Below are 13,353 nucleotides of genomic sequence, written 5' to 3'. Positions count from 1 at the left end.
GGGAATTTGGGTGGAACCACTGGGAAGAAGGGGCTCTCTGTGCCCTGCAGTCACTAGGTAACACCTTCAAATGGGAGCTCCTAGGGAGGAGGGACTTTTGTCTGTTTTATTGTTAGTCATACCTCCTAGAATAGTTCCTGGCACATAGCAGGCACTAAATAAAAATTTGTTGAATGAGTCAATTATACAGCCCCTTAATGGACTGAAGCATGTCCTTGTCCCAGAAAATAATCCACCTCTTCTCCCCACCCAGATCTGGAAAGTCTGCACAACTCAACTTAGTACAGACAGCATTTGGGGATTTAACAGGCACAAGGGAAGCAGCTAACAGAGAAGTGAAGAGGCTGGTGTGCTCTGGAGTCGGATGGTTCTGAATTCAGGTGCTGGCTCTGCTACTTACACTCTTGGGCAAGTTTCTCAACCTCTCTGTACCTCCACTTCCTCTTTTTCAAATGGGGATCATAGTCCTTGGCCTGCAGGGATACTGGTGCATTCAAAGCTTATGCATGAATTGATGGTCTAGTGGGAGACTCAGCACAGCTGAGACTGGGAACAGGGTTGAACACGGTGGGTGCAAACTGGAACCATATGGTCTGGTCTGAGCTCTACCGCTAAGCACCTGTGTGCCCTCAGGCAGGTTACTTAACAGCTCTGCTCAGTTTCTTCATCTGTTCAGGTATGCTAATGATGATAATCTACCTCATGGGATTTGGTGAGAATAAGCTAAAATACATAATGGCTACAATAACCTTAGTGTTCATGATTATTAATACTATTTATATTATTTTTTACTGTCTTATTAATACATCCTCCCCCCACGCCATTAGAGCCCAGAAGTGATAATCACCACCCTGACCTCCCATAGAGCGAGGGGTGATTTGTGACTCCATTCTGGCCAATCAGCAATGAGGGGAGTCCCCTGGGGGCTTCTGAGAAAAGATTTTTCTCCTTGAGGAGCTTTCTGTCATTTCCTAGAGCCCTAACCCCCCATATAAACTCACACACACACTTCCTTACTTTGGACACTGCAACATAAAGGCATGATGTCTGGAGCTCCAGCAGCCCCTTTGAGGCCTTGAAGAAAGTTACTGCCTGACCACCAAGATGGCAGAGACAGAAAGAGTCCTCAAGTCCCTAATGATATCACCAAGCCACCAAACCAACCACAAAGCCACCTGCCTCCACCAACAAGAAACATTCCTTAGACTTAAGGTTGGACATGTTGATCACCTACCGTAGATCAGGTACCCCTGAGGAAACACAACTATCACCCAGATTTAGGTGACATGGCGATCAGTGTGTTGAGATTTATTTGCTGGGTTTTTAGTTAATCACAGAGGAGCACCAATTGATTTGTCTTGTTCTTTCTTTCACAATAAGCATATATTACTTTTGTAAATTTAGTGAGTCCCCCTGAAAAACTTTAGAGGAAAAAAAATCTCTAAAAGGCAAAAATAAAATAAAATTTGATTCACTTTTAAAAAGGAAAGAGCTAAAAACGGCAAGACACTCAGCAGGGGATTTGGCACAGGCCAGGCCCTCAGTAGGAGGTGGCTGCTGTGGCTGTGCGCTCATCAAAGGCAGGACCAAGGTGGGTCCGGAAGCCAGAAGGTCACTTAGGACAGACAGGAGTGAGGGGGCTCTGAGGAGGTCACCAGCTGTATGGAGGCTTAGGGGTCCGAGGTGGGGTCAGCTGGAGACCCAGCAGCAAGAACAGAGGAGGAACCAAGAAGCTAGAAGTGGGGAGTAAGACCCCAGTTAGGGACAGGAGCACATCCTGGGAGGCCAAGACATTGGGGTAGGCCTCTAAGATGACCACGAAGTCTCAAGAATGGATGAATAAAGAGTGGGGTACAATGCATTTCTCTGGAACACATGAAGAAAATATCAGAACTTTTGGTTATATTTTGCAGGAGGAGGAGGAAAGGGGAAGGCGAGGAAGAAAAAGGCAAAGGAAGAGAAGAAAGGAAGGGGAAGAAGAAGAGGAAAAGCAGAAGAAATTAAGCTTTTCTAGGCATTCAGAGATACAGCGAGGTCGACTACCGAGATGACTTCAGTGCCTCTCAGGCGGCAGGTGTCAGCATCCCCAGGTGTTGGACCTAAAGGCTGAAAGACTGACAAGGGCGCCCTCTCCTGTCCGCTCAGCGCATTGCAGCCCAAGCAAATAGATTCCCTGGGATAGTCTCAGGTTGCAAACCCACCAGTTAGTCCTCACTTCTTAAAAAGACTCCTGCTCAGAAAGCAAGGAGATTTAGCAATGCCAGCACAAGCAAATTCCAAAAAAACGCCTCTGCATAGGAAGGGTGGGACTGAAAACTGAGCACCGGGATTAAATGCAGCTGACGGCACACACACTTCTCTTATTCGGATCTCTGTGCCTTACCTAGGTCGTTGTCAGCTGTGACAGCCGTGCACAAAGAATGTCAAAACTAGACTCTCACAGAGGGTTACATCAAGAGCTTCCACATGCATTTAACAACGCCTGTATAAGGAAATATTTTCAGTGAGAGCAAGAGTATTTGGGGGAGTTATGAATACAGAAAATAAAAATTTTACTTTTAAAACATTAACGTCACCCCTTCCAATTTTTGAATGTTTTTAAATGTGCATAACACATTCACAGTATTATCTGTCAGGCACTATACATCACTCCTAACTAATATATACACATTCATATCACACACATACATGTATATTCACACTAGGAGAGAATTCTCAAAATGTTTCCTTAATAGGCGAGCATAATAAAACTGTTTGGAGGCCACCAGCAGCAGCCCACTGTCATGTAACATAACTGTTGTCATGCTCTGGAGATTATGAACAGACTCCAGGGAAGTGGTTTCCAAACACTCATGCACACCAGAATCTTGTCTGGAGAATAATAAAAATAAAAATGTCCAGCCCTTCCTTCCCCAGGTGGGGATCCAATCAGGTACCTCAGGTAGCCCCCAGCAGCTCAGGGGAGCACCCCACAAAGCTCACTTCTTTTTTTCCCTGCAGATCATCTACCTCTCAGCTCACCAATCCTCTCAGCAGCTGGCAATCGTTTAGTCCTACTGGGCTCTGTACTTCAACTGTTGTATCCATTATTTCTCCAAGTTCGATTTGGTTCTTTTTCCAACTTCCCAGTAATGTTTTAAAATTTTATTTAGTTGTTTATTTTTTAATGGAGCTATTGGGGATTGAACCTTGGACCTTGTGCATGCTGAGCATGCGCTCTACCACTGAGCTCTACCCTCTTCTCCTTCCCAGTAATTTTTATTGTACCCATTTGTGGTTTTATATCCCTCCTATTTTATCCTTTTCATATACAAACATAGCTGTTTTATATCCATATCTGATTGTTCCCATGTCTGCAACGTTTACCAGTCTTGACCTGCCGTATTTTGTGTCTGCTGACTCTCCATCATGGTGACGGCTTCTCCGTAAGGCACATGATTTTTATCATGAGCTCATAGGTGACGGAACTCTACCTAAAAGACTCCTCCAAGGCCCAGGCAGAGGAGGAGGGGTCCTCGAGGGAGGCTTTATGTTTGTCCCTGCCAGGTACTTAGGGGGCACACAGACCCGGGTTCGTTCTCAGCCTGCTGTTTCCAGGAACTTTCAAAGAGCATAATTCAAGCCTTAAAGTCACACGAGGGAGTGTCAGTGGCCGCAAATTCCCAGAGGAAGACTTTCTCCATCTCCATCTAGATCTAAGGCTGTGTGACTTCGCAGGATGGGTTTGTTTTTAGTTCAGTCCTCCCCTGAGGACCTGGTTTTGCACAAGGCAGTCCCCTGTCCAGCTTTCCCACAGCTTAGCCTCTGTCCCCGAGGCCCTGTGACTCAGCCAATGTCCCCAGAGTATCACACGGCTTCAGTGCTCACTCCCCTCCTTGGCTCTTTACTCTTGCTTTCTCCTTGCTCCGGGAGGAGTCCCTTTTCCCCCCTGCAGGTACAACCATTCATTTCAGGGGATGCTTTAAATATTTTAGGAAGCATTAGGTCCTAGGAGGCTCTCTACTCGGCCACACTGCCCTCTCTCTGTGTGACTTTCTCACGTTTCTTTACTCAGAGATACAGCTCTAATCCCAGCTTCTGATCAAACAGAATAACTGCCCTATGCTAGTTGGAAGTATTCACGGGAGAGCCCAGACCCTTCTGCCTGTGGCCAGCCTGTGAGGGCTGACTGAGGAAGATGTTCCAGCACCATCCGGAGGCCTGAAGTGCTGGCTGCTCGGCTACAGCAGGCCACCAGGGTGTGCACCCTGAGAAGGAATGCGCTAGAAAGTTGAGTTATTAAGATGAGGAGGAGGAGGACGAAGAGGGGGGAACCCTCAGTGGTGGAGTGCATGTCTAGCATGCGTGAGGTCCTGGGTTCATGCCCCAGTACCTCCATTAAATAAACAGATGAAAAAACCGAATTACCTCCCTCCCCAAGTTAATTACCTCCCCTCCAATTCATTTTAAAAATAAATAAAAATTAAAAATAAAAAAGATGAGGAGGATAAAAATAATAATAATGGTGCCCATACCTTCAACAAACATTCACGCAGCACTTAATGCTGTTTAATGCTTTATGGATATTAACTTACAGAATGAGTTACAACAATACAATTTACAGACAACAAAACCAGGCCCAGAGAAGTTAAGTAACCTGCCCTGGGGACACACAGAAAGGGGCAGAACTGGAGTTCACACACAGGCAGCTTAGCCCCAGAGGTGGGGTCCCTGACCACTCAGCCCCGAGGAACCGGTTCACCCTAAGGGAGGTACAGAAAGGCAGAGGGACTTGCGTAGGACACACCCCAAGGAAATGGCAGAGCGGGAGCTGAGAGCTGGAAGCCCTTATCTGGAAGCAGAGTTCACAGCCTCTGGACTGTGAGGCCCACGTGTAACAAGAATGGAGGCTCACAGCCAGCACCAGCGACCAGATGCATGCACTCTGGGACAGGCCTTGATATCCACTGGCTCTTGGATCCTCACAAGAACCCTGGGAGGTGAGTTCTAGCATGACCCTCACTTGATAAATATGGATGCAGAGTCTCACAGAGGTCGAGCCACTTGCCCAAAGTCACACAGCTCATGAGTGGTGCCGAGATTCAAACCCAAGAGTGTCTCCTTGGTGGCAAACTGCTGTTGGTGACCGTCTGCATCATGCCCTGTGCAGGCCCCTCCCATGCTCACTCTGGTCTGTCCCAGGGCTGCCTGGACCAGCAGAGTGTGGTGGAAAGGATGTTGTGCCGCCCCAGGCCTCACCCTTCAATGGACTGCAGCTCCTGCTTCTTCCCTCATGGAAATCCGGCTTTGGGGGTCCCTGAGAGACCATGAGAGGAGAGACACCGTGAAGAAGAGCAGTCCTGAGACAACACTGAGGGGGAGAGAGAGCACTGGCCGTTCCAACATCCCAGTCGAGCCTCCTGATGACTCCAGCCCCAGCTGCCCTCCACTGAACCCCCTGAGAGACCACCAAGCAGGACTGGCAGAGGAGCTGCCCAGCTGAGCCCAGCCAAGCCGCAAGACTGAGAGAGAAAACAGTCTGGTTATCATTGAAAGCCGTGAGGCTGCAGTCAGACTGCTATGTAGCAAAAGGAAAAGTGAAACCAACTCTGAAGCCGCAACTTGTAAGAATGATCACAGAGCTAAACTCCGCTGGAAAAGTGACCCCAGCAGCCTGAATAAACTCTGGCATATTTGTATTCGTTCCCCGTTGCTCCTGTAACAAAGGACCACAGGCACGGTGGCTTAAAACAAAACACACTTCCTAACCACACTTCCAGAGGTCAGGAGTCCAAAACGGCTGTCAAGGCTAGACTCTAGGTGTCATGTGGCGAGAGTTCCTTTCTGGAGACTCTAGGGGAGAATCGGTTTCCTGGCCTTCTCCAGCTTCTGGAGGCCGCCTGCCTTCCTTGGCTCATGCTCCTTCTCCATCTTCAAGGCCAGCAGGGTAGCATCTTCAAATCAGTCCCTTTCCTGTCTCCCTCTTTCACTTCTGAGGACCCTTGTGATTACACTGGGCCCCTCTGGGCGATCCAGGCTACACTTTCGATACCAAATGCCTGCTTTAATCATATCTGTAAAGTCTCCTTTGTTGTGTAAGGGAACATTCAACAGGTGCCTGGGATTAAGATGTGGGCACCTCTACCCACCAGAGCTGTAAACTGGAAAAATGACCAGTATTCTCCAAAGGCATAAGGGGAAGCCAATTTAAATTTTGCCACTGCCCAGGGGCCTCCCACAGCTCCTGGAAGCATCAGCAGCGCACTCTGCAAAAGTGGCCCCCAGTTGCCTGGCATCACTCACCTCCTTTATTTTTCCTCCCCCAGAAATCTTTGTTTAAAAAGATCTCTGCTTTCCCCACACAGTGCATCACCGATGACTTATGCTTCTTGCATTGACTGGTCTTTCCTTGGGCAGACACACCTACATCTCCAACCCCTACTGTGAGAAGACGGACAGCCAGGCCTGTCCTGCTGAGTCAAAAGAACCTCAGCCAAAGAAATGGATGCCGGGTGTGTGGGTCAGCTCAGGGGCCTGACCCAGGAGAACGCACAGCAGCCACAGGTTCTGGGAAACTGCAATTGCACAGGACAGGGACACGGCAAAGGGCAGTCAGCCAGGTGAAGACTCTAACAACATCATTTAAAAAGTGTAAATATGAGATGGCAGTGCATTCCAACAACCAACACCATCTCCAACCAAGCCAGTCCCGGGCTGAGCTCCTGGCCCTTTCTGTCCAGCCTGCCCTCCTCTGGTCTACCACGTCACACCCGACGCACAGGAAATCCCGCTGGCGCTACCTGCCAAACACATCTACTGGTTATTCATTACCAAGGGGAAAAGGAAAGGTTCTTTTTAGTGGTCACCACCTTCACCAAGGGATCCAAGCTACCATCACAAATGACGGAACAAACAGACATCAGGAGCCCCCTGAGGTGACGTCCTTAGGTAGTTCTGTGGTGTTCCTGCCAAGTATGCTCAGTATGAGCAAATCAGAGGAAGCGATCAGAAAACTTCAGATTGTCGGACACAACAGGACCACTAGGTTGGACCCTTGCAAATGTCAGTGTCGTGAAAAACAAGAAAGAACAGGGATACTACTACAGAGCAGGACAAGCAAACTTTTTGTAAAGGACCACAGAGTAAATATTTTAGATTTGGGGCCATAGAAACCCAACTCTGAGGCCACGGACAGTATGCAAACAAATGGGTGTGGCCATGTTCCAAGAAAACTTTATTTACAAAGACAGGCAGTGAGCATGACTGCTGAGCGTATGGTAGGTTAAAGAATACTACACAGGCATGATAATCGAATGCAGTGAGCTGACCTTGAGTTAAAATAAAAATAAAAATAAAATAATAATAATAATAATAATAATAATAATAATAATAATAATAATAATAATAAAACAGCCATAAAGGACATTTTGGGGACCAGAATATGAGCTATATATTAAACATGAGTTATAGCTATAATAGTGAACTAAATTGTTATCAATATTATTGTTATCATTGTTTATTTCTCAGGCATGATATTGGTACTGTGTTATATAGAATGTCTTTGTTCTTAGGAGACACAGGCTGAAATATTTCAGAGTGAAGTTTCATGTCCAAAATCTATTTTCAAATTGTTCAGGAAAAAAAAAAAAGATTGTGTGTATACATTCTTTCTTTGGGAGCAAAGACAAAGCAGATCTGTTGAAGGCTAAAAACAGATGAACTAGGTGCTGAAGGGCATATAACTAATGACTATGCCATTCTTTCTTTCAACTTTTCTGAGAGTTTGAAATTTTAAGAAGAAATTAAAAATATCTCCAGAATCTGACCCCTCCTCCCCACTCACCTCCCACCTGGACTATCATAGTCATCCCCTCCCTGCATCCGCCTTCGTCTTATGATTGCCAAAAGGACCTATTAAAAGAGAACTCAGATCCTGTCCCTCCTCTGCTCAGACCCTCCAGTGAGTCCCAGCTACTCAGAGTAAAGCCAAAGAAACTGCAGTGCACGATGTGTCTCCCTTCCCACCACCTTCTCCGCCCTCAGTCTCCACTCCGCCTCTTTGCTCAGCCACATTGGCTTCCTTGACATTTGTCAAACATGCCAGGCGCATGCCCACCTCGGGGCCTTTGCATGTACGGAAACTTTGGGCTAGAATGCTCTGATACCTGCGCAGTCAGCTCCCTCCTCTCCTCATATTTTCAGTGAGGTCTCCCTGATAACCCTATCTAAACTTAACAACTGTCCCCCAAATACTCCTCCTTCAACACCCCAGATGTTTTCTCCAGAGCAGTTACTGCTATCTGATATCGACTTCATATTTTAACTATTCATTTTGTATACTGTCTGGCTTCCCCCAATGCCGAGAATGCCAGGTCCCCTGAAGACAAGATTTGTGGTTTTTTTCTTCCCTGCCGTATCCATAACATTTGCACAACAGCCACAACTCAGTGTGCACTAACTTAACATTTTACATCCATTTACTCCCCACAACAACACGACAAGATGAGTATTATTTACAGCGTAAATACATATATAGAGTATACACAAAATGGGAATAATAACAGTGTCTACTTCATAATAATTGGTGAGGATTTAATGCTGTGACGTGCTTAGCATACCGCCTGGCACAAAGTGAGTGCCTATTAAATGTCACTATTATATAATATCCACTGTGCAGAAGAGGAAACTGAAGGTCAGTGGGGTTAGTGACCTGCCCAAAACCACCTGGCTGGGAAGGGGTTGGGGGACCAACAGATTGGAACCCATGTCAGTCTCACTCAAGAAGCTACTTTCTAAACCACAATGCTAAGATACATCACAGTGTTTGGGAGAGAGGCAATGGCAGGAAATAGAAACCAGCTCTGGGAACCCAGAGTGCAGGATTAAAGTCCTCCCTCTGGCACCAACTCCATGTGTGACCTCAGCAATTCCCTTCTGCTCTCAAGACCTCGGTTATATTGTCTATAAACTAGGGGAAGTCATTTCCCCTCCCTGACATGGGGACAAAACAGTGTGAGGGTCAAATGAGAGAGCCTGTACGAAATGCAATACTTTTCCATTCTAAGAGCTGCAACTCTGGCAGCAGCCTGACCAAACACCGAAAGACCAAGAATTTCAGGCCCTGAAAAGCAAGCTTTAAGCACTCAAAGTTACAAGGGAAAAAAGTGTGCTCCCCTCAACTATTTGGCCTTTGTGCATGCTCCTCCCTCTCCCTCCACATCATCCCTGTCCCCCTGCTGTCTGGTGAGATTCTCCTCACCCTTCAGTTCCCAGCCCAAAGGTCTCCTCTGCCAGGAAGCCCTCCTTGAACTCCATGCCAGGGCAGAATTCCAGTGGGGCGCCCCATCTAAGCTCTGCCCACTCTGGATCTTGCAGGATGAGTCTATCCCCGCTGGACTGTGAGCTCCTTGAGGGCACAGACTGGGGCTGGCTTGATTTCTGCTGTTTCACCAGCACTACCCAGCACAAGGCCAGGCACAGAGCAGAAGCTCTAAAAATACTAACTAAATGAAGTAATAGAGGATGAATGGTGGTTCCCTGACCCAGCAAATTATGTTAAATTTCCATATTCTATACTCCCCCCAGGCCAAAAACACATTGATCATCTTTTGAAAGCAGCTCATATTTTGAACGTTTACTAATGCCCTTCAGATCTCAGCTCAGGCAGAGATCCTGTAGACACCCTCTCTGACCCCACACCCCTGGGTGAGGAGCTTTCTCTGAGCTCTGGAGTTCGCACTGTTCCTGACTGACCTTAACAATGATGGGTTATTAATGTGTCTCCCAGTGCCCAGCAAAAAGCCAGCTCGGTCTGTCTACTGAATGAATGGACGAACAAACACGTATAGAAGTGGTATTAATGAATAGATGGACGAATGTCCGCTCTAGTTAAAATTACCCTTTTGCCAGATTCCCAGGTCACGCCCCCAGACCCCAGACTTCGCCCCGAGCCACGCCCCTAACCCAGCCCTATTTCCCGGAGCACAATTGGGGTAAACCAACGTCCTAAACGGATGATATACAAGCACCTCTCACCTCCCAGGACGGGAGGGAAACTGAGGCCTGAGGTGCAGTTTTGGGAACGAAGCTTTAGAAAGATGGCCTGGCAAATGACCCTATCTTTCCTCGGCTTTCCCCTAGCTATTCTGAGTCTTCAAATGCCCCGCCCAAATCACTCCCCTTCCCCATACTATTGGCTTGTCTAGACATCAGTCTCCACGCACTCTCTTCCTCTATTGGCTAGTATTCCCAACTCGGCGCGGGCTCCCTGACCCGCCCCTTACCCCAAGCCTGTTCTTACTATTAGGCAACCCGCATGCCCCTCTCCCAGGAACCCTCCCTATTGGCTGCAGGACTTTGCCGGTTCGGGCTGTGATTGGTCGTGGACAGAAGTCCATCTCTTCCTGAGCAACCACCTGATGGGGGTTAGAGAATGGAAAGGTTGCGGGGACGTGGGGTCAGACTCACGCTGAGCCGGCGGGAGGCAGATATAGGTCTTGAAGAACTCGCTTCGGCGGGCGGCCTCCTTAATGCGGTTGGCAAGCGGCTTGCTGACCTGCCGGATGCCCAGGTATAGCAGCTTCGCCATGGGGAACGCGCCCACCACCATCCTGGCGGTCGCAAGGGGCACACGCAACCTTGCTGACTGGGCGGGGCGCCTCGGAGCTCTCCCTCTTCCCCCGCCCTCTCGTCGCCTTGCGTGCGTACGTACGTGCGTACGCCCCGTGGGTAACTGCAGAGGCGCTCTCTCACGTCACCGCGTCGACGCTGACGCTCCGACGTCCGTTTGATGAATATGCAAATTTGTGGCGGAAGTGAGGCCGTCGGGGGGTGGTGCCGTTAAACGGCTGCTCGCGGGAGTGTGAACGGGTTCCCACGCCCGCTTCGGCTGATGTCATCGCACTCCTTCGTGACGTCGCATACCTAAGTGGCTTCTCCGCCCCAAAGAGGCTCTTAATTAATCCTAATCAGGACTAATGAGTCCTATATACCCTCTTCCCCGCAGTTAGAGCCCTCCCTGGGAGCAAGAACCTAGCCAGGTAGTTATACGGACCTGGGTTGGAATCCCAGCTCTGCCATTTACTTACTGTGTATGGCGAGTGACTTAACCTCCCTAGGCATCAGTATTCCCATGTACAAAATGGGAATCATGACAGCACTTAATAACGTTATTGGATTGTTGTGGGTCTTGCATTCGAATCTTGAATATAAAAACATGGTGAGTGAACAATGTTAAATGCTTAGAATGGTGCCAGTCATCCAATAAACAGCCCTTATTACTATACAGGTATTAGCATTATTTTCGCTAACTGCAGCGTGCGAGTGCATTTCATCTCCAGAAGCAGCTAATCCAATCATTTCCCAAGTAACTGACGAACTGAGGCCAGAATAGTGGGCAGGGGATGGCACAAGGCCCCTCAGCCAGCAGAGGTTGATAGCCCGGCATCTTGACTAATAAAACTATACCCGTTTTCAAGCAGCCCAACTTTCTCCGTTTGTGGGAGGGCCCCCTGGGAGCTGGCTCAGCAAGGAGTTTAAGGACATGCATGTCCCAGACTGTCATCCCTTACCCAGCGGGGAGCAAAATCTTATAAACAAGGTCAGGAAGGAGTTGAGAGAAGTTTCTGGATGGGGAGTGCTGATGGGTAACAGAGATTCTAGAAGAGGCAGGGGGGAGGGGAAGTACAAGGAGCAGAGGAGCTGTGTATAGCGGGAATAGCGGGAAACGAACATTCAGGATACAGTGTCAGGGGACCCAGGGCTTTACTCAGCATCCACTCTGACTCCTGAGTGTCCTTTGTCACTTCCCTGGCCTTTTTAGATCTCCGTTTCTCTGTCTGTAATAATGATACTGGCATGTGTGAACCCTGATACTCTAAATTACTAAGAATGCCAAGATTCCATAAAAACAACCCCTCCCCAGGATCCCTTCTGGACTGAAGGTGTGAGGAAGCTTGGGGCCTATTCAAGGTCCATAATTCTCTTGGGACCAACCCACACCCCATTTTACAGACCGGCCAAATGAGGCTAGAGGATGAAAAGGATTTCTGCAGAGTTCCAGGGATAATCAGGATGGAACTGAAGCTATGGTTTCTTGAGTCCCAGCCCAGAGTCTTCTCCTGATCCCTGGAAGGTTGTTAGCCTGGGGCCCAAGGACCTACTGGTGGGGGCTGCGGTTCCACACAGTCGTTTTAGGAAACTTTCAAACTTGTACATGACTTTTTGGGTATAATTCACTACTGTTTCCTCAGCTAGAACAATAGTTGGTATACAGTAGGTGCTCAATAAATATTCATTGAATGAATGGGAATGAGCATTTGGTGGAGGGATGGTATGCGAGCTTTCAGCTGATTCCCGGAGGGGACTGTATTCAAAAAAAACTTCTGCCCCCTATATCTCCATTCCAATAGCTTTTTGGCCATGAAACAGGGTGGCAAAATTACTAGGCATCCCCAGATTCCAGGCCTCCCTCTTTTCTCTCCCCCAAAACAGCAAATCCCCAACTTCCTAAATCTCAGTGAACCACCCCCCCTCCTCCTCCTCCTTCCTCTTTCTTTCTCTGAAAAGGGTTTTCCAGGAACCTCTTCTGGGAACTTCTAGGGCAAGGGTGTGTGTGCTCCTGTGTGTCGGGGGGTGGGGGGGGGCGGGAATCTTCACATCTCATCAGGGGCCTGGAGCCTGTTACACACCCATGGGGAGGAAGAGAGGGAGGTGACCTACCAGAAGGGGTGAGGCCTGTCTCGAGTTGGGTGTTTCCTTCTGCTTTCCAGTCTGATTCTGGAAGAACAACCATTCCTGGTTGATCCCTGAGGGCTGGGGATGGAGGGGAACACCATCAACCAGGGCAGCAGCCTTGGCCACTCTGGAGCGTGGGAACATAGGCGGAGACAGGGATGGGACAGGGAGCCTAGGATGGCCCCAGCACTGACTCACCGGCTGTGTGACCCTGGGCTAATCATTTGGCCTCTTTGGTGACGGTCTTAGAACAGGGCCTGGGATCATTCCCAGAGGTCCTTCCAGTTCAGGTCTGCTGGTCACCCTTTTCCCAAGATGGGCAAGGGGCTCAAGTTACACAATCCCCCCGGCCCTTGGTGCTTCTTGCATCATGATAATTCCTTCAAGTAAATCCCAAAGCTGACACCGCTCCTTACTCACTCCACCCACCCCGACCCTGGTCCAGCTGTCAGGATCTCCTGCCTGGACTACTGTAGTCACCTCACTGGGCTCCTGGCTTCTGCCCTTACTTTCCATACTCTGTTCCCCACTCAGAAGCCAGCCGATTCTCATAACATTAAAGTCAAATCCCATCATTCTCTGCTAAGAGCCCCTCTGTGGCTCGCATTTATCTTGGAGTAAAAGGCGAAGTCCTCATCT

General features: G+C 48.5%; 1 protein-coding gene across 1 annotated transcript in view; it reads right to left on the bottom strand.

The window, feature by feature from the left end:
- The window catches only part of OPA3 (outer mitochondrial membrane lipid metabolism regulator OPA3), a 32,870-nt gene extending 21,640 nt beyond the window's left edge, over window positions 1-11,230 (bottom strand). The window contains exon 1 of the mRNA XM_006179416.3: window positions 10,447-11,230. Coding sequence (XP_006179478.1) covers window positions 10,447-10,588 — 142 coding nt within the window. The 5' untranslated portion in view covers window positions 10,589-11,230. The remainder of the gene's footprint in view (window positions 1-10,446) is intronic.
- Between the last annotated feature and the right edge of the window lie 2,123 nt (window positions 11,231-13,353).

The sequence above is a fragment of the Camelus ferus genome, chromosome 9 (genome assembly GCF_009834535.1).
Source record: "Camelus ferus isolate YT-003-E chromosome 9, BCGSAC_Cfer_1.0, whole genome shotgun sequence".
NCBI classification, from domain to species: domain Eukaryota; kingdom Metazoa; phylum Chordata; class Mammalia; order Artiodactyla; family Camelidae; genus Camelus; species Camelus ferus.
Note: the sequence above shows the minus strand (reverse complement) of the source record. Positions and strands in the feature narration are given on the sequence as shown.